Source organism: Echiichthys vipera (assembly GCF_963691815.1).
Source record: "Echiichthys vipera genome assembly, chromosome: 6".
NCBI lineage: Eukaryota > Metazoa > Chordata > Actinopteri > Perciformes > Trachinidae > Echiichthys > Echiichthys vipera.
In genome coordinates this window covers 20,672,681-20,694,827 of record NC_139831.1, presented here as the reverse complement: position 1 = coordinate 20,694,827, position 22,147 = coordinate 20,672,681, and the positions used below count along the sequence as shown (strand labels likewise).

General features: G+C 39.5%; 1 protein-coding gene across 1 annotated transcript in view; it reads right to left on the bottom strand.

Moving 5' to 3' along the window:
- Positions 1–13,405, bottom strand: part of ctnna1 (catenin (cadherin-associated protein), alpha 1) — an 88,206-nt gene extending 74,801 nt beyond the window's left edge. Inside the window, exons 1-4 of the mRNA XM_083915563.1 lie at positions 13,282–13,405; positions 11,213–11,330; positions 10,776–10,971; positions 26–192 (exon numbers count right to left, since the gene is read on the bottom strand). Of these exons, the coding sequence (XP_083771689.1) occupies positions 26–192; positions 10,776–10,971; positions 11,213–11,317 (468 nt within the window). The 5' untranslated portion in view covers positions 11,318–11,330; positions 13,282–13,405. The remainder of the gene's footprint in view (positions 1–25; positions 193–10,775; positions 10,972–11,212; positions 11,331–13,281) is intronic.
- Between the last annotated feature and the right edge of the window lie 8,742 nt (positions 13,406–22,147).

The following is a 22,147-nucleotide window of genomic DNA, read 5'->3' as shown; positions in this document are numbered from 1 at the left end:
ATGCGGAAGAATGTAACCATCTCACCAGTTTAAGCTGCAGTAGAAGTTTGTAGACATCAGACATGTCTGCCAGCACCAACAGGTGTGTGACTGCTGACAGGAGGGCTCTGGCAGCACGGACCATATTGCCCCTCTTCACAGATGAGCAGGGGTCTTCTGCAAATTCTCCAGAAGCCTGCCGCATCGAATCACCTGAGAACGAGTGACAAATCAAAACATCTTCTGTAACTTCAAGGTTTAAACTTGAATCTTCAAATGAATGAGTCATCAATAACCTCAACAGTTTTGAACCACAACGAATTAGCTTTCAGAGTACTAAAATGAATAATACTTAATGCCTGGTCATCAGTGACAAGGAAACCGTTTTCCATATTTTGCAATCATTAAAGAACAATTTCCTACTACCTAGCTGCTTTCATTTGAATCACAATATGCCTTAGTGATGATTTGGAAATATGAGACAAAAAATCCACAAACTACATCCATGTATCATAACATCACATGAAATTTGTCATCCATTAAATCAGACATAATCCATCACATTTTAATCTGTTTTATTTGTAGTATTATTGGCCTAGTAGTAGTAGTAGTAGTACTAGCAGAAGTCTGCAGGGGCTGACATAAAAAGTCTGAACTACGGTTCCAGGCTTCAAGTTAATTGTGTCAGAAGTCTTTATTTGACAAAGAGGAGTGTGTAGGCGAAAAGCGACAGACACATTTCCCCTGCCTGCTTAGAGTCAGCACGTGTCACACAGAGCGAATGACACGCGCGCACACACACACCTTCAATGTCCAGTAATACTTTCTGCTTTCACACAGATATGCACACAGCCCTCTTTTAAAAAAAAAAAAAAAAAAAAAAAAGGAGGTCAAAGCCACAACAAAGAGCTCAGTGTCTGGTTTGTCCAGCACCATGCTTTGTCCTACATTGGATGGGCTTGCACAGTTGACTGGGCACACAAATAGACTTTGTAAGCTCACAATATAAACAAGAAAGTAAATCCGTAAATAGTTTAATTTTATAGAGGAACAGCCAAATTAAAACTCTAAAAAATGCTTTATAACAGCTATGTCTGTATTGGGGATCCAAAGCCAAAATAGAGAAAGTGTGGTACAGCTCTAATCATCGGGTTCATCGGTTTAAATTTTGGGATTCAGATGTTTGTTTTTTATTTTCAAAAAAGAATCCTTAAAAAAAATAATGCCTTTAATTAAACTGAAAGACAGGCGTTGCAGCACAGTGTTTCCATTTCAACTCAGTGTGAGAGTTCTTATTGTGTTATTTTGTCATTTACGGCCGCTTCTCACTCCTCTCTTCAGGTTGGAACTGGGTGAGCAGCAGGTAGCTGCAAGAGCAACTCAGCAGTCCAATAACTTATATATATATATATATATATATATATATAGTAGCGCTGTCCTATCCATCTAAGCTCATGTTTTTTCCTTCACCGTCAAAGTGCCAGTGTACTCTATCACTCCAAGATAACAAGGGAGCTGTATTTAGATACAACATTAAGTGACTTCTTGGCTTTGACCGCTGGAATGATTTCTGAGTGCTCTGGCCACAAGCAGCCAATGGATGAGTCCCCCAACTGATGTACAAAAATGACTGTTGGTGTGACAGCTGACCTACAGATTGATTTCCAAATTCATCAGGAACTCCACTTTCTCTAATTTTGCTCTGGACATCTCCTTTCGGAACTTGTATCTCAACACTAATTGAGTCCTGCGAGTCAAAAAAACTACATATTTTCAATAAACATTATCAACTTGAGCAGACATATTTTGCAGCTTCTAAAGTTTCTTCTGTCTGTCTATGTTCAAATATGTCAGCTGACATGCATTCATGCTGCATGTATTAATGCAGGCATACCCTGCGTTCAGGCCACCTCAAAGCAATCTAAAATCTAACTGAACGTCCACCTTTACTTGGGAACTGGGGATTAGATAATAGTAATCCAACCAAATTTATACATGTGCTGTTAACCTTTATGACAAAATCATGATCTAATAGCCCCCCCCTGCTTCCAGCCTTTATGCTAAGTTAAGCTGTTTGGCTCCTGGCTCCAGCTCGGCACCTAACACTCAGGGTGGTATACATCTCCCTATCAAACTCTTGGAAAGAAAGAAGCTGTCAAACCTAAAAAATAAAAAAAAGATATAATGAATGATCATCTGGCAAACTAGCAATGGCATGGGTTTTCATTTAAGCATTTCAATAATTACTTGTAAGTAAGAATATCTGGTTAGGTTATCAAGTAAATTCAATGAATACAAGTAAATTCAATGAATACAAATTCTCACAGGGGAAGACTTGCAATCATAGATAACCTTATTTTATTCATTAATAGAACAACATCAATTAGTAAGCACCTAGTAACAACAGGTTGGAGACTGTCTAAAATGCAGTCTCACTCATCAGTAAACTAATGTTAGAGCTGTCACAGCTTTATTTGGACTGAGAAACATCAGTGTCTGAAAAAATAATGGCTACTCCCCTAAGTAAAAGAAAAGCAGACCTCCCTTCCTTGGGGAAGGTAAACTGACAAACCCTGAAAATTGTTGCTTGCTGTGCTAATGCACACAATTCCCAACCTTTGTGAAGACCAGCATCACGCATGCCCATCAGCATCATAGGCGGGACTAACACCGTTAGCTGAGTGTCTACATAGACAGCACTTATTTCATAGGCTTCGCCATATCCTTCTCTGTTGCCACGGCTACAGTCTATAGTTGCTACTGTTGCAGATACAAAACTGTGGTTTTAAATAAACTCAGTTTTGAGCTTTGCAACCCCCATGAAATGACTAATTTCACTATCGGAATCTGAACAATTCAGTCTGATAAGATTTTGGAGTGTCTAGAAGAGCTGCACTATTTAATTAATTTACCCCTATTCAAGTTAGTATAGAGCTAAACCAGTAGTTGGCCAGCTCACACCAGAAGTCTCTTGTGATTAGTTAGGGAAAATTGAATCCCCTCCCCCATGATAAAGAATTAAGAGTGCAGGCAATGTCAGACTGAAGATGTAAATGGAGTGCAACTAGTTGAAAATTCGGCCGGATATCAGACAAACGAAAAAGAGTAAAGCCCCAAATTATCACGAGACATTAAGATTGTCATTAAGTGTTGTTTGGTACTTATATTGGAAATTACTTTTCTGTTGATCAACTAATCAGCCATAATTATTCCAGTAAAGACAGTGGGCCTCATTTATCAAACTTGCGTGGAAACGGGCGCAGATCTTAGCGCAGAATTGGTCGTAGGAAAGGACCCACGTGTGATTTATGAAACATTCGTATCTGACCAATCTCAGCGTACGAATGAGCGGGCCTTGATAAATGCGGCGGCTGAATTCGATCGTCTTTAACATGTTACGCCCCTAAATATTCCTGGTTCGGAGGCCTCGCCCACTGAGGTCAAACATGGAGAGGAAGAACGCTGGTTAGAAAAGAAACTTTTCCGACACACAGATCGGCATCTTGACATCTGAGATGGAGCAAAATAAGGACGTGCTATTTGGCAGTCTTAAGAGTGGAATAAAAGGGGCCTATAAAAACGCTGTATGGAAAAGAATAACGGAGGCAGTCAAACCGAGGCAGCGCTCCACTGTGATCCGAGTGCGCGTGTGCGCACTGTTGGACAGGTGTGCCGTATTCAGCACCCCTGCCGTGAATTGCACCCCCTCGCATTATAGGTGATATTCAAAAGATCCCTTTAATTCATTTTATAATTATGGCTGCAGTTTATTTCCACAGAACATAAAAAAAAGGTGTTGTTTTGTGTTCGCTATTATCCAAGTTTGTGATTTTAAACTCTTTAAAATAGTTTAAAGACTGTAAGTAACCAATGTTCTGACCGTTGTGGGTTACCTGTATATAAACTACTCCTATAGGTGGAAACAACAGCCTTCTGATCCAGAATATCAACTATAATGCAAGGGGTGCATTTCACGGCTGGGGTGCTGAATACGGCACAACACTAGCGCTACCGGTGGGTCATTAGGTATTCCATAAGAGGATAACCTTTGTCATCTAGAAGAATCATACCAAGATGTTAATCATCTGATACCTTGTTTGATTTAATGCAATTTATCGAGGGTAGCCATGAAGCGAGGAGACGACTTTGGCTCTGCAGTGCGTCTTGCTGCAGCCACGCGCCAACACATTCATTCATTCAATGTCGGGGTCGCGGGGGGCTGGAGCCGAGCTGTTTTGATATTTAAAAGAATCGTGTGCCCCCACCCCCCACCCCCGGCCACCTGGCCACCACGTTTAAAAGCGACAGCTGGGCATCACAAATCACCTGTACATTTATCGAGTGGTAGTTTTTGCGGTTGATGAATGCGTAATCATTCATGGATGATGCCTTCAGACGCACATGGTTACAATCAATCGCTCCAACCACAATTTTTATTTTTTTAAATTCGTTTAATCCGTTTTGATCTGTTCCTAATATGTGACTGCTTATGCTTAATGACAGCTGAGGTTTGTTCATTATTTTCAGCCAGATTTTGCTGTGCTGCACCGCAAATACACAGGCTCAAATGTGCGTACACGACCTCAGACCTGACGTGAGATTTGATCGTAGCTCCCGCTCACGTCCAAATTGATAAATGCCGACGTTTGCCAGGAAATGGTCGTACGCACGTTTTTCTGCCGTACGTTCGTTTGATAAATGAGGCCCATTGTATTTTCAAATGGACATTTTACTATTCATTTTTAAATTTGGTAAAGCACTGATTTGAAGAGAAAAGGGGTTGCACTATCAAAAGTGTAGAACAGGGATCTGACAGATTCTGATCATTTTATCCCGACACAGACCTCAAACACAGTTCGGACCCTCAGGCTGTTATTCCATCTTGTAAAAAACAATAAGGTCATTTTCAGAAGCCAGATAGTGATCATTCATTCATTCATTCATCTTCAACTGCTTGTCCCTGTCGGGGTCGCGGGGGGCTGGAGCCGATCCCAGCTGACATCGGGCGTAATGCGTAATGGGACAGGACGCCAGTCTATCACAGGGCACATAGAGACGAACAGAGACAGACAACCATTCGCACCTATGGGCAATTTTTTAGAGTCATCAATTAACCTAACATGTGCATGTCTTTTGGATTGTGGGAGGAAACCGGAGAACCTTGAAAAACCCCACGCAGACACGCGGAGAACGTGATCAGTGCTGCTTTAATAAAGGTGCATCCATCTACCGTTCACCTGCGGCCCACTAAGTGCATGATGAAATGATTAAATGTATATCACACATTAAGCCTGCCAAACAGCAGGGCAACAAAGACACAGACTGAGAGGGAAGGGTAGGACAGAGAGAACAATGACAAAGAGAGCCAGAAAGGGCTGTGTAATGAAAAAGTCTTTAAAGGGATAGATAGGCTTCTTTAAAGTATGCTTGTATGAGGTACCTATCCATAGTCAGTGTATTACCTACAGTAGATAGTTAGAACACCAACTGTTTGGAGGAGCAGGCAGGAGAACTGACACAGAAGCTGCGGTGGACAGGGCCAGGAGCTGCAGCAAAACATAATTTAGTCACCTTAAAAAAAGGCCTACTTAAATGTACACTTTACGTTGCCATCAGACAGCCCTTTCCTTTTCACTACATTTTCTCGACGTATTGCTATTCATAAGCGCAACAGTGCCATACATTGTATTACACTCCAGGCCAGCTGTTTTGAGTCTGACTTTCCACATTTAAGGTAATAAATAAATACAACAAAATAAAAATGAGTGATTATAAGATCGACAACGAAATTCTGTTCACTGTGGAAACGAGGATACCTTCATTAGTATACAGAAGTAGAACTTTTGCAGAGGGAGACTGAGCGGCTGAAAGAGAGAGGGGAAACTTCTGTCGAAAGTGGAGGAAAGGGCTGTCTGACAGCAAGGTAAAGCGGAGAAAACTTTCTAAATATAAAGAATATTTAAACCAAAATAGATTTTTTAGGTGTGTCTTTTTAGGTGGCTGGTACAGTAGTGGCAGTACATTGCTTCGCTTCTGTGTTAGGACTCTTCCTTCTCCAAACAGGCAGTCTGCTAACTGTTTCTTCTCGATTGTGGCTAAGTACCTCTTACAACCCCACTTCAAAAGAGCTGAACTATCCCCTTAAAACAGGGTCAGTAACGTCTACTGATTGTAGTGATGCATATTGTAAATAAAATAGGATTTAAAATATTCCTTAACTGGATAAAAACATCCACAAAACTTCAAATGATTTGAGGAAAAGTACACTAGCCACTTCATTCATGTATGCACAGTCATTCTTAATGATCATATCAGACTTTTTTTCTCTCCCATTTCAAACAGCTGGTAAGCCACAGCTGGATGGAAAATGCTTTCTGAACCAAGGGGGTGGTCGGGGGTGGGGGTTACTCTGCTCAATAGCCGTATTATCAGTCTAGGCACGCTCCGCTGAGCAGCATGGCATAGCTGACAGCCAGGCCTAGGCACCAGCTAACAACAGCCAGTGAATTCCAGCCCAGTGACAGCTTACCACAACTACAGTAACATTCCTGGGCACTGAGCACTGCACAGGCTATCTAGCGGCATGTCATCTACCTCCCAACTACTCAGACCGGAGCTCGGGCAGGGGACATTAACTCACTAGGCATCTGGGGAGAAAAGACACAGTGACACAGATGTCACATCACTAGGTGATAACAGCCACCCTCAAGTCATAGCTCCCTGGTCTCAATGGTCTGCCACTGTGTCAAAAGACAGTCAGACATCCAGAGCAGAGAGGAATAAATGAGACTAGCAAGTGTGGCTGTTAGATGATGAAATCCACTATAACAAGCAGGTAATTTAATTGGGTAACTGGATGGTGATTTGATTGTGGATTCTGGTCTCTTGATGCACAAGTTGTTCATTCGGTCACACCAGTGCTACTCCAAGAGATAACTTTATACACAAAATGTGAGACAAATCCACACTACTGATTGATTTTGTCTGCATCAGAACAGACAACTTTAGCTGCAGAGGTTACAAACGGATCCATTTTACAGGCTGACACAAAAATCCAGGAAGGACTGGTAAGAATTGAATGACACTACGCGTGTCCCCGACTAAAAATTTTCATAGTCGAATCTGATTCGTTACATCTTACCTATAGTCCACTGATCATCGAATCAGGGTTTTTTTGCTCATGAAAAACTCTCTGATCCAATGATCTGAAGCAGACAGCGGCGGGTTCACGCCCAGCGCTGCACGGCCACGCAAGTCAGGCAGAGGGTCACTGAGAGATGTGATTTCTAATTTCTGATACAGGCATCTTATTAAAAGTAATTGTTGCTATAACATGAATGTGTTTTGTTTGTATCTTTCTTTGACAATAGCTGACGGTATATTTAGAAATGTAGTTTCACTTTCACGGGGCTGTGTCAGACTGTGTCGGATAAAACGTCTATATATAATGAAAAACAACAAATGGGAAAATATTCAAATTAAATGATGCTGATGATTAAACAGTAGCAGACTGTTGAATTTCTGGTGCCCAGATAGATCTAAAGCCTAGCCAAGATGTGCTCTGACAGTCTACGAGGGTGAGGAGGTTAACTCCGCACACTAAGTAGATAGATTAAAAGCCCAGGGGGAAATTATTTTTATTTTTAGCAACAGTATTTATTAATAGGCTTATATTTATACCCAAATAGACTATTTACCATGGTTCATTGGGAGAAACCAAGCATCGAAATGTAAAATCAGACATTCAGCACCGCCAGAGCCAGAATGGAATAATCCATTGTTTCATAACCACATTTTGTGACAATTTGACTGAGATTGTAATACAGTTGAAACAGGCTCCTCGGGTCGAATAGTCAACTATTCGGGGCCACCCCTAGCTATTACAAGTAAATCGAGCTGACTATATGCTCCTCTATCAAAGGTCAAACACTACTCACACAAAAGGGTGGTGGCAGGATGGCGAGTGTAATTATATTGCAGGGCTGAGTAGTATAATCCCGGAATTCCATTGCTAGGAAAAAGCCTGTGTCCTTGTTAACTTCCTATGTGTCCTAAACTGGGACACATTTAAAACCGATACCTTTAGATTATATATATATATATATATATAATAAAAAAATTCAGACGATACCTATTTTTCCAAAGCACCGTAAGTGTCGATGCTGTGAGTCTTCCCCAACTAATGGGGGCAGTATAGACTATTTCACAGTTGTAAACAAACATTCTAAATGTGTCCCAGTTTATTTCCTGTTGAAGTGGATGTAAATGACATCTTCTGACAGGAAGTCGTTTAGGACCCAGGCTGTTACCTAGCAATGGAATTCCATTGCAATGGTCTTTGGACCTTTTCGATGGAATTAAATTGCTAGGCATCTTTAAAATGGTATATGGCGAGTGTTCCAGTTATACTTGCATTCAGAAGTAGGAAGTCAGGAAGAAGTGGAACTCACGCGGCATAACAAAGGACAGCTACTGTACAGCTACTAATTTAAGGGGATTTTGGGATTCATATATATAGGTTGAATATGGAGAATGAGCAGAACACCACCATCTAGTGTCCCAAGTTCGCAGTCGCAATAACAAAAAAATAATTCCGGCACTCGGATTGCCATGGTTGTTGCCCAGTAGCCTACAGGAGACCTGAGTCTGTTTCAGCCTGTTTGAACCCATCCCCTCTGGCAAATCGCACCATAAAAACAAGTATTGCAGAGATGTTAGACTGACCATTACCGTTAGCCGTTACAGCTAAGTAAGCATGAAAGTTAGCTTACTGGTCAAGGAGAAGCATTTCTTTACCGTTGAACTCCTTTATCTCAGTCCATCGAGTGAATGCTTGGTTATACCGACTCATTTTTGCCCGTCTCCGCTCACTCATTTGGTAACCCTCAAAACGCCCCGTGGGTGTATTTTTTTGTAAATATAGCTTTTAATAAAGATTCTACATATTCAACCTTTACCAACAGCCAAACGTTACAACGAGTTAACGTTTCTTTTTTTTTTTATCCGTTATACTGAAATGTACGTTACATTACTGCCCAGCTCCTATTGGTGGAATATCTTTCTTTTCCAACCAACATTGCAATTTAAATCTTGATTTTGTTCTATATACAGTATACTCCAGTCCTATGTCAGTAGTTAGGGGTAGATAGCTAAACATGGCGCTTTGTTCTACAAGTCAGGGCGTACCAAACTCTACACAAAAAAAATTTAGTGAACACATAGAAAGAAACATTTGGTAAATCAATATTCACCACAATGGTATTATTTCTCTCCAATGGTCTAGATGCAAGTCTTTGATTGACCATCTCTCACTTTTCTTCAAAGAAGAACACAATAGACAAGAAACAAAGAAGAGGATGCTATTAAAAGAAAAGGGAATGAGGTTTGTGGTGCTCTAGTCCATACCTCCTGAGCAACCTTAATCTGGGCTACAAGAACAGAAGCTTCTGAAGAAAAGACCTTGTTAAATTGGATCCTGGAAGGAGGCACGGTAATGACAGTGTATAGCTCAATATGAATGTGAACCATCTGCAGGCTTAAATGAAAGTCTGTATTAATGGGCCTCCTAAATAAACCAGTGTTCCTCCAAGAATTGTTTCCAGCAGTTTTATTTTTAAACATATTTAGTGTGTCCACTGACACAAGAATGGTTTAGACACCTATTTGTACCAAGTTGTAGACGCCGAAATATGTCAAATACAAAACTGCTTGCCTCTCCTCATCCTCTCACCTCTCTTTCCACACTTTCCTGTCTCACCTATAATACCTGTCACCCTGTCTAATAGTGGAATACATGAAGTAAAGTGCCTGATTAGACATCTTACAAGAATGTAGTCAAATAATTAATACGAGGCATTTTCACGTTACAAGTACATGATGCCAAATACACAAATACCCAACTCTTTAGTTCTATTCAAGTAACCTCAACTTCATCATGACCATCATCAGCATCTTTTTCTTACCGACCAGTTTACCAAGTCATCTGAAAATTAAAATATATATATTATTTATTAATATTATTATTATTAACTAATAAGCTAAGTGTACAGATATATATAGAGATCCTCTTTAAAAAACATGTCTGCCATGTAAGTCTGTCAATATTAATACTGTAATATTATTACTCTCATATGTTTAAGAAATGTGATCGAAATGTTAACATTTTTTAGAATGATTACGCCTAGTGAGAATTATTATTAGGCTTATATGAAATTGATGGAAGTATATTTCAGTGTTAGTTAGTAGCTGAAGTAGCAATAACCCATTAGCTGTTGCTACATTAACAACATTAACAGGAGCCAACATAGGCTAGTGAAACCAATACCATCTTGGCATAAGCTTAACTAACATTTGTGAATTTGTACCCCTGGACCACCCCGATTCACTTTGCTGTAAGGTCAGTGGCGAGACGCACCAACTGTGCTTTCAAACAACAAATAACCAATAACATACTGGTTATTGGGTGGCAATGTCAGGGGGTGTTTGATATATAATCATTACTCAACCCTGACTCTGGCTGCTTAAAGTAGAGATAACAAGTTTATTGCGTTTGGGAAGATTTTTACACAGCAGTGGCGCTAATTATTTAGCAGCGGTGCTGTGCTGCTGTTGCATATGTAGCCAATCGCACACAGAAATATATCAGGCTCAAAGCATATTCTTATTTCACGGTCTGCCACCGGGGCAGATGATATGTACATAGCTTATGATTTATTTATCATCTCTCCTATCTTAAAAAATAGCACTCTGTACAAGCTGGCAATCACACACTGTTGCAATATGCATTTTCAATATACCTTGCTTGCGGACATCTTCCACAGCAGCAGTAAGCTCATCCTTAAGGAACTGACTCTCTTTTGCAATCTTTTCTCCTTTGTCCAGGAAGTTCTGGGTGGCATTCTCCACAGATGCCGCCAAAACATGAGCCTTCTTGGAGCGGCCTTTCTTCTTATTAGATGGGCCTTTGTTGCTGGAGTTCACCAAAGTGGTGACCTATGGACAGGGATACAAAATGGTTCAATAACAGCGACAATTGTTTCAGGATAATGTCACCTGCTATTGTTTTTTAAAATATAGCTGGGAGGAGCTGCTTTTTCAATCAATTAATATCAACTATGCTTTAGCATCACATCTGAATGATTGTATATTAAAGCATTTTTGTAACCAAGACAGTGCAGCCATTCTACTTATGAGCTTTTATTCTAAATAAAAATGCACACTGTGTTGACATTACCTGGGTCACCAGGGGCTCCAGGAGCCTCTCCACTGCCAGAGTACGGATCTCTAGACTCTTTGGGTCCCATTTAAAGTTGATGTTAGCTGTGTTGATGTTTGTCATGGTGTCTGGAATTCTGGGGATAAAGAAATGGCAGTCAGAACAAAAAGTTGAAAAAGATGACCAGAACTGAGTCAATTAAATTTATTCAGATGCAATGATAAAACAATTTAGACTGAATCAAACATAAACATCTTTTTCCTCCAAAACACTGAATGTATATTTTTTATATGAGACGACTATCGCTCTATGTTACAGGGTAGACTTTCAGTTTGCCAAGGAAAAGGATATGTTTGATTACTAAATTAAGCTTCCTTTATTATTTTCAGACCAGTCTCAAAAGGTTTGTACAATAGTCAAAATATTAAGGCCCCTCATTAAGCCAGCAATGCTCCATCTGTCAAAGAAAGATTTCCAGCGGCAGAGCACAGTCACACTGTGGCTCAATTTCGATTTCTCTTTTCAGGCAGCGACTGCAGCTCCATTGATTAGCTATCTAACATGGATGGGCAGAGATAATCAGCAAGCCCTGAGGACGGATGGCTTCAACTGAAAAGTTGGCCAGCTGTATTATGAGATGAATGTTGTAGATAGCCACTACATTGTCAACAAAGAGGCTAAAATATTAACAACACCAGGAGAGCATTTGAATAATGACCATTTAATGTAAACAGCATTAATATTGAACTGATTCATGCTTGCATGATCAGTTTGCTGTTATGATCTATGGCTCCGTTAAACTTTTAATCCAAAAGAAGACAGCCAGTATGGATGGATGCAGATTGTCTGACAAGTTGTAACTCATTTAATCATGGGACAAAAATCTTCAAATCCTTCCCTAATACTCACATAGATTTTAAGATACAATTATTTATCACCCACTCCAATGTTTGTCATCCACTATAATTCAAAAACGCCATTTCAAAAAGTCTACAAAAAATATTTTCCCTGCCGGTATCTAGCCATTCACAGTTAGTTTTGGTGTCTTTTGTTGAGGTGTGGTTGTCTGGGTCCAGACCTTTGAATCAGGTAAGAGGACCGTGTCAAATGAAATTGCTTCTACCTGGGAAAAAGTTGCATTTAAAAAGGGGCCTAACTGGTTCACACCTCCCCTGTATGGGTGTGGCAAAAGAAGTCTCAGAGAGAAATACCTCGAAATAAGGTCAAATGGGAAAAAAACTGCAAGGCTGTGTGGGTGAAGTAAACCCGTACAACTCTCAGTAAGTGAACGTTAAGCAATTTGACCTCAAATACAACAACAAGAAAGTGTATTTAATATACGATAATAACACTTTTAAGCTAAAACAAATTACTAGTGGAGACGCAACAACAGGGTGGCTCCAACACCTAACGTTAGCGTCGTTACGACTAACTTACGCAGCTAACGTCAACTGTAGGCGCTGATACTAACGTTAAGGAGCTTATCGTTTACTAAAGTAGCGTAGGTTTTACCCAGCTATAGTAACAGTAATTGCTACCGCAGCAAGTTAACGACTCGACTATGCCGCCTATAAAAGTGGTGTTGACCAAATTTACCGATTTTCAAAAGGCATTTTACCGTTGGTCATCGCTAACACCAATTTAGCTTTAACGTCCGTTAGTTAACGTTACCTGCTAACTTGCAGTGTGCAAAACACGGTACCTTGCTAATGCTAATGCTACCCGACACAACAAACATGAACGCTGGCTCCATTAGCCTACTTTAGTTCTGCGACAAACTTTTAACTGTCGTGTTATTGCACTGTCCAATTAACTAGGCGACTCCACGTAATAAATAGTGATGTTAGTACGGTAACATTGTAAACTTGCCGAAAATAAATCCACTTGCGAAACTGGAGTTTAAAAGTTCAAAATGGAGGAATGGGAATTACTGAGTTCCTTCCCTTAAAAGTTTGACTCCCCTTTCCTCCTCTCCTTAACTCAGTTTTGTTGTGCTACTAACCCTACATAGGTACTTCCTCTCAGAAAAAAAATATCTCAAAGGTGAATACAATAGTAGCTTAAAATGATCTTCAGCTGTTACTTACCTGTAAAGTTTCGGTTAAGCTTTCGATGTCGCAGAGCGGACTATTGCCCAACAATGGATGAGACGGAGGGGGACTGGGGCGGTGACCGAGTTCCTGAACTTCCTGGCAGCGGGGCAGGGCAACCACAGGACACAGCAAGCCTGCACAACGAGGAGGTGTTTTGGGCGTGGCACCAACTGTACGTGTCCATATATGGATTAATTACTGCTTCCACAAATCTAGTGTACGACCAAGACAAGCTGTGGGCTCAAGTTTTACCTACTTAACATTTGGTCCAAAGAAGGATTTATATGTGGATTTGTGGAATGGTTTGGAACAGGAAGTCTAACTTATCACCAACATAATTCAGTTTAAGAAGAGGAACAACAACCTTTTTTAAAGGATATTGGAATCACGGTAGGTGAGTGGGATGTTCGTCACTGATTGTATTGAGATAGATGATTATAGGTCGGTGGGTTGTATATTACTAAGAGATACTGTTTTTTCTCTTTTTTGTGTGCTATTGTAAATATTTGACTAGTGTATAAATCAAATTATTCTAATGAATGACGATCGTTCTAATGAATGATTTGATTTATCTCATATATATTATATATAATATATGATATATGTGAAAAAGCTGTACATTTGTACAAATATGTTTTCTCGGACACATATGAGTAATTTGTCTATAAATATTGTTGTTGTTTGTTTGTTTGTTTTATGTTGTGTCACTTGCTTTTTTCCTTTTTTTTTAATTTGTTACAAATAAAGAAGAATGAAATGAAAGGAACACAATGGAATGACAAACCATAGCCTTACTGAAGTTAAAAACTGTGGCAGCTACAGATACGTGGAATAACCTATGTTTATTTATTTTATTCAACATTTCATTGAAAGTTCAAACAAGGCTACACAGACTGGCAAGAAACACTTCACTTGTGGATCTTGCTAACTGTGGATAGGCTACACCCTTATAGATAATAAGAGGGGTAAAGATGAATAAAAGAAAATGAAAACAAACAAAAAACACACACTGGCATCCCCCAAAGACAGTTATCAATTTGTTACACTAGATTACCAAATGACCTCTTACAGTTACAGATATCCAAGCAGTGAAAGGGAAATGTTTAGTGTTCGAGGCAAATTTTGACAAGGCAACATACAAAGTACCATACTGCCACTTTGTAAATGATTTCATGGTTAGGAATTATTAATTATCTTCTGTTGTAGGGAAATTTAATTGTGCCTTTGTCACATCCATTCTGTTTTTTTTTTATAGTGTCCAGCTGTAGCATTCAAAACTCACAACCGAAATTAATGAAAAAAAAATCCCATTATTCGAGCCTTGGAATAATGGGATTGGCATTCATACATAATATCGTTTAACTTGCATTCTCACAATTAATTCTCATTGAACTATGTATCCATTTGGGGGAAATCCTACCTTAATCCTTTCAAATCCCACATGTATGTAAGGTAGATGTATCATTAGTCATCGTTTGTTGATATTATATGTGTGTTTGTTTGTTTAGGTCAAATGAGAAAGACAGTGCACGAGTCATCTAATGCAAGATCAGGTTCACCCACACAATGAGCAGGTTAAAGCTTTGATTTCTCATATTTTATTAATATTTAAAGAGCACCCAACTACAGCAGCACTGACATTTCAGATACAACTTTTATTCAGATAGCCAGAGTTTGCAGAAGCCATGCATTATACAATTCCAAGGTCAAGAAAAACCACTGTGTATAAACTATGATGATCGATAAACAGCTGTCACACTTTCATGGTTTGTTGCTGCTATGACTGATAACACAGACATTTTATAAACATACTCAAGAGCCAGCTATTTTGGTTTGGGCCTAATGAAGTGTGAAAGCCATAAATAGATTATCCAAGGAGGCCAGGTGCCATTCCACCCGCCTCACTTGACACACACACACGCACACACACACACACAATGGATACGCTGTTTCTTTAAACAGTGGTCGCATGCTAATAAAGTAACTGGAAAGAGTCTGACAGTTTTCTAATGATGTTTTTTTCCTTTCCATTGGCTTGTGTGCTCAGTAAACCTCATTGGCTAACGATAAGTGTATATACAAAAGAAAATATATAATCAAATATGTCAAAGCAATGCAAGGAGATAGGTCATAATTCCAATTATATGTAGAAAAATGCAACGAAAAAAGAGACAATTATTGTCAATTCAAGAAGGTCGCCACAAAGAACATTATAAGAAAACAATGGTGTTTTGTTCTGCAGGCAAATACAACTAACACACTTCTATGAGTTGGCTGGAGTCGGTGTTAATTAAGAAGCTCCACCAATGCAGCATGAATTACAGTCCTGAAGAGAATGAGTTTACAAATGTACTCACAAAGCCCTTAATAAAGGCCTCAGAATATAATTATCTTCTGGGAAGACAGCCTTGAATATTTTTTGTGAAATAATAATTTGCCAAGTAATTGTTTTCTCCATAGAGTTTTGACCATGCCGAAGCTGAAGGGTCATGCGTTAAATAGGCATATTAAATGCCTGCAAACTGAGATATATCAGTGAAATATCTTGTGTGCAATATTAATTTCAGTGAGACACAGGGGGAGCTGCCTCTTACATAGTGTCGCAGAGATTTGTTTATCCAATTAATACTGTGTAGTGAAGAGGGATTAGATGTGGTGCAATTGTGTGCTTGAATGATGAATGTTTGTCCAAGTAACAGCTTGCTGGAAGGACAAGTTTGGGTGTCCTTGAACTTCAATCTTTTTTGTACCTGTTGGGCCCGACAAATGATAAGAGCACAGCATGCTATAAATAATTCCTTCTCATTAAGAATGGTGCACATGTTTGTCATACACTGAATGTATAATTGAGCACATGCAAATCTGTAGAGTCATGCAGTATGGTGCATCAAAAAAGAAGAAAAGATGATAAATATATGTTATTTTGTAATCATAATGCCCTGTTCCAATATATTGAAAACATATTTTATGTTATTAATGGGGGAAGGAGGGGGGGTCTGAGCTTACTGCTCAGTAATTCTATAGAATAGTTTTACATTTCTATTCAGGAAACACAATGTCTTATCAAATGGCAGTCCTGGCACTGCTCCACTGCTCCATGCTGATAAGAGAATCACTCGTGATTGCAGTCACAGGTGAGCTTCTTTCATAATTGTGTTATCTATTGTTTTGTAGACATAGAAGTTACTGTACATTATAGCTTCCTGTCAGTGTAGTTCCTCATACTTTGATGTTGACTGAATTGGAAGCTCCCTCATCGGAGGAGGATTTTGTTCCCTGACATAACAAACACAGCAACTTTCAGTCTGCCCACATTCACCTGACTCATCCTGACAGCTGTCCATAGAGCTGCATGATGTCATCTGGAGGCTCTCCCTTACCGAGTAAGACCGTCACAATTAAAAATGAGTGTGGTGCAATGTGTGCGTCAGTCTTCCGCAGCAATACCGAAGGGTTGAAAAGGAAAATCAACAGGCTACTAACACTGATGATTATCCTCGATAGCAGTTGTTTACTGTGACATTATTGGGGTGAAAAGAAACATAAATGAATGCAGTGAGTCAACAAGAAATCCAACGGGAGGACATATCAGAAATGTTTACAGTTAGATGTTGGAACAGTGATTTGGTGGTTTCAAGAGGCAGCCCTGCCATCTGATTGGACCACTGAGGAGGTTGCAGTTATCTTGATTCAACTGCTGCTAATACATTGCTGGCAATCTGAGCTCCATCTGCTGGTTTAGACTGTAGTGTAAGACTGTTGCTTTCTGATGTAGTACCACTCTTCGGCTTTAGAAAGGGCAGGAAGTAACTGAATGACATGCTTTTGGCCCGTTGTGGGACCTTTGAGTAACCTAGAGAATCATTCCCCTCAGATGGTCTGTGTTTACTTGTGAAACTTGGATCTGTCAGTGCCCCTCTCAAGCTTAGTCTGATAGGGTTCTTCAAAGTAGTTTCAGAGCAAGAATTCCACTTAAAGAGAATTCCACATTTCTGAGGAATAGTGTTGTATGTGTGTATGTTTCTGCCAGACCGTCCTTAACCAAAAAATGGCCGTATTGGTCGATTGTGCAAGCAGTTTATAATGACCCTTTTTTACGTTTGTTGTTAGGCGGCAACCTCTACTCCGTGACTCATTTTCAGCCAATCCACAATTTATTTTCCAAACCTGACCAAGTATTTTTGTTGCCTAAACCTAACCACATGGTTTTGTTGCCTAAACTTAAAGGAGCTATACTAGAAATAGTGAAAAAAAAATAGACTGGGATTGCCTCTACTCTGCTCTCACTGACCATTGTATGTGAATACAAATGTTTTTTGTGGCTACATGCCACAAGGGGCAGCCGAACCTCCTGCTCCCTATTTTAAGTGAAGGGGATCCGTCTTTTTCACATATATCAACTCATGGTGGAGATCCACCAACTACAGTGACATTCCACCAACGGAAAGACGTGTCAGAACCCAAGAAGGTCCACAGGCTCCAAACACTGTTCATCTGAACTAAATGCCAACATTGCCATGACACATGCCTGGATTAAAATTGGTAATGTATGTGGGTAGTTTCAATTCACTACGTTAAATAGAACGGTCGTATAAGTCGTTACTTGGAGTCACAAGTAATCACCCTATTCTTTTGTTTAAGTATGAGGAGGTGTTGGTTTCTGCTCTCCCTGCAATTGCTTGTGTGATCATATTACCTCTGTTTCCAGATGTGTCGCACAGATGTGGAGACAATAGCATGTTCATAATCATTTTTACACAATCAATGATTACTGACTGGAATGCAATTACCAGCAGACCACTAACTGGAAACACACTTGTCACTTACAGTGCACACACTATTCCAGAAACCTTGTTTTATTCCAAAATTCTCCAGGGACCTACTGGCCTAATTTCTTGCTCTCTAAATGGGATTCAAGTTAAAAAGGAAGGTGAACAATGTGGAGGAAGCCACACAATTAAACATAATGCATTCCAAAGCTGTAATGAGTTACAGGCTCAGTCTCCATCAAAAGCTCTTCAACTAGATCCCTGTGTGCTTCAGATATACAGTGTACAGTATAAACGTTGTTGTTGTAAGCACTAAACATGCACAAGGTCAAAACATCACTTGCACTGAAGAGTACTGAATATTACATCAGATGGTACATTACTGTATGGCTTTAATTTTTCAGTAAGTTCCACAGGCTTTGAAAATTAAACTAAATCTGACTGTAGCAGTAAAGTAGGCTACATTTTTTTTTCTTTGTGTATTTGTAGGGTGTCCTATACTCAGGACAAATTTTTAAGTGAAACTGGTTTGGAAATAGAATAAAATAGGAAGAAGACTTCTTTGAGGTTTCCAAAACATATTATGCTGCAAAGTTGCTCTATAGTCTTAGGGCCTACTCACACTTACCATTCGTACCGTGCCCAAGCACAATTCACTGCTAAAGTCGGATCGACTAGCCTGGTTGAGAGGGGCTTTGGCGTGGCACGATTGCACATGTGCAAGCACGAGCATGTGCATACGTACAAGCACGAGCATAAGCATTGAAGGAGGTCCTGACGACCATTTATATATGACTGTTCCCCACTACGGATTTTTAAAAAGATGCCTCCGAAGGGTTCGTGGTGGTCCTATGGGGAGAAGTAATATTTACTGCAGATTTGGTCGGTTAAAAAAATATTTTAAAACAGTTGGACAGAACAAAAACTCTCTGAGGGGTGATGATGTATAAGCAAGAAGCAATTGTGCTGCAGCCCGGATCTTTTAAAGTAATGTGAGTGCAAGCCGCTCCTGACCAGCTTGGGAGGAGGGAGGGGCGACAATCATGCTAAAGCACGGCACGGATCACCAAATGTGAGCGCACCGTCGTTCCTAATTAGAACAGTGAGTTTTGAATTTGTGACTTTTAATGTGCCAGAATAGCTGAACAATGTCATCTATGTAAGAAATAATAATAATAATAAGAAGAAGAAGAAGAAGAAGAAGAAGAAGAAGAAGAAATAAAACAATAGAAACTTGGTGTTAAGACTGGCAAGAAATCCTTGTCATGACTCAAATACTATTGAAGCCTGAATCTAACATTTTACAGTACATATGGCGTAGGTATGGTGTCTGTTTGGTTTTTACAATATCAAAGCAAATTTCTACTTAAAGGTCCAATAATATTCACGTTTTCACATGCTTTAATGTTCAAAAATTTTGTTCAACATTTTCAATTGAGCGTTTTGATACGTTTACAGTTTTTATACCGCACCTCCATCTGCTTTATTATAAATTAATGTGTAAATCTCACTTTTTACAATATGGGACCTTTTTGTATGTGCTTGTACTTTGAGCATCAGGGTCTTTTGGGGTCGTTTTTTGAATATGTTCTATCCACTGAAAACAGGGTGACGTGAGTCAGACTATAAAACGGTAGATGGTACATTGTGCTGCCTGTCCGAGTCAAGGGCTCCATAGGAAACAATAAAGGAAGTAGTCAGCTAATTTCAAGAGCAATTTTATAACACTGTTAGGTCATTTCCCAGATAAATAGTAAGAATGACCCAGGCAGTCTTGTGGCAAATTGGAAATTGAACCCAGCATGTGATAGACACGACTTCCGAGTAAGGGAAATAACCTTTCAATATTTATGATACAGAGAACCTTGACATCATCAGGACCTTTTTGGTTCCATGTGATCCATAGAAAACGAATGGATATGTGACCATACTAGAATACCAGCTCACCCACAGCCCCATTTATGCCATATTTACTTTAATGAAAATGAATCAAACCAACTACCACGCTCTAGGCTTGAGTCATGCTTTATTGTATGCAGCAGCAGAAATGTAGTAATTCGACGAGCACAATCCTCCCACTCCACACACAGCTGACAATGTCTTGTTGAAATGCGGTATTTTTTTACTTTTCTTTAGCTCAAGCAGAACTGATACCCCCAAGTATTTGTTTGTTTACTGGCCTGCTTAGAAACTACATCACACGTTGTACAATCAAATCTTCTCAAAACCTAAAACATGCAATCATCTTCACAGAAGCACATACGTTTTCTTCGGCAAAGAAAATTCTTTCTGTTAACTCGGCCTAGTCTTATTTCTGAAACAGTGCAAAGCATGGGTCAAGTCACAGAAACTGCAGTGAGGGAAAGCGATGCTCGATTGGTCTGAAATGTGGGGAGGATGTCATCACTACTATCGTTCACTACCACTTGTTAAATTATCTTGAGCTGTTTTCAGTCACTTTCATGTGAAGTGCTGCTGTGATTTGAATGGATTATGAGCTGTAGAAGTTTTTAGCAGCACCTGGTAGCAGCAAAAGGCGTTTCTCCTTCAGGGCTTTAACATTCAAGAAACATTTCTTGCAAAAAATAGCAGGGTATTGAATAACCAAAACAAGATTGAAGAAAAGCTGAGCCACTCATATGCAAAAATCCTGTACAAAATTAAATATACACAAAGTACAAAATGCAAGTAAAGTGAGTATCAATTCAATGTTTTACGTGCCTACTATTTCCCAATGCCAACATGGTAAACAGCAGTTTTTATTTCTCTAGGAGTAATTACAAACCTGAAGGGAATTCAGCGAAAATGTTGGTTGTCAAAGCGCGATGCATAATTACCCATAAATTATCCAGAGTGACATTCCTTACTTTCTCTGCAAATGCAATATACCTGCAAGTGCAAACATTAGTGTGAAGAAGCGACGGCACACGTCTGTGCTGCAGTTTGGTAACAAACCAGTACTGCTTACTTTAAAGTGTGTGGTTACTGTGAACTTGCTTGCTGATGGCTCTGAGGAGTAAGATGCAATGTTGAAATACTGCTTGACCAGACAGCAATAAACGCCCAGTCGTTGCCAGGGTCCACCACAGTAAACAATTGCAGGGTATCTGTCAGCCTGATGTCTAATCAATCATAGGGATGTGTCCACTTTAATGCACTGTCAAGAGAGGTTTATGGATTTCTATTTTGACACGTCAATGTTGCCAATAACTGGGAATCTTGGTGCGTCTATTATCAAACTTTCATGATATTTCATAAGAGCATATAAATTCTATTGTAGCATAAAATCAATGGACAGATTTCTTAGTCTGGACAATTTTTAATTCACTGATTGAACTCCAGAATGTCTTATCTAACCATACATGTAAATAGGAGCTGCTTTTTACTCCTATTATACTGAACATATTGCAAGTGCTGCAAATAACAATAAGATCATTTTCATTCTCAATTACTAATTTTCTTGATTAAGAATTTGGTGACATCTTAATATGTATTTTCCAATAAGCCCTTATGTTATTCAGTTTTACGATCATATTAAATGATTAATCCATTATCAAAGATGCAGTCTTTTTGTCGATTGACTAATTGATTCATCACCTCTACTTTTCACAGTACGTAGCTTTGGAGACACTAAAGGTTCAGTAATTTATGGGGACACTTAACAAAACACAAAACAATATGACAATGTGACAGGGGTTGCTTATAATGATGAACTAGCCTGGCACGGCCAGACCTGTCTCAACAGCCCTGTGTCAGCGCCAAAGTATGGTCCCGCTACATTGGCTAATCATTTTGGAATACGGGGAAAAAAAACACTTTGGGTTGTTTGTATTTCTTTAAACAGATCACAATCCTTTTGGGCGGCACAAAGTCCCACATGCGGCAATAGTGCCCTTCCACAATAGGGGATAAAGAATCTCAGGCCTGTTAGGTTTTATCTTCACACTGTACATCCGGTGAGCCAGACTAGTTTTGAACCTACAGGGAATGATCAGCTGAATTTGCAGCGCCTCTGAGCTTTACAGAGCATTATAGAGTTTCAGCTCATTGTTTAGCTGTCTGGCATACAACTTTACTGTATTGGTCTCACC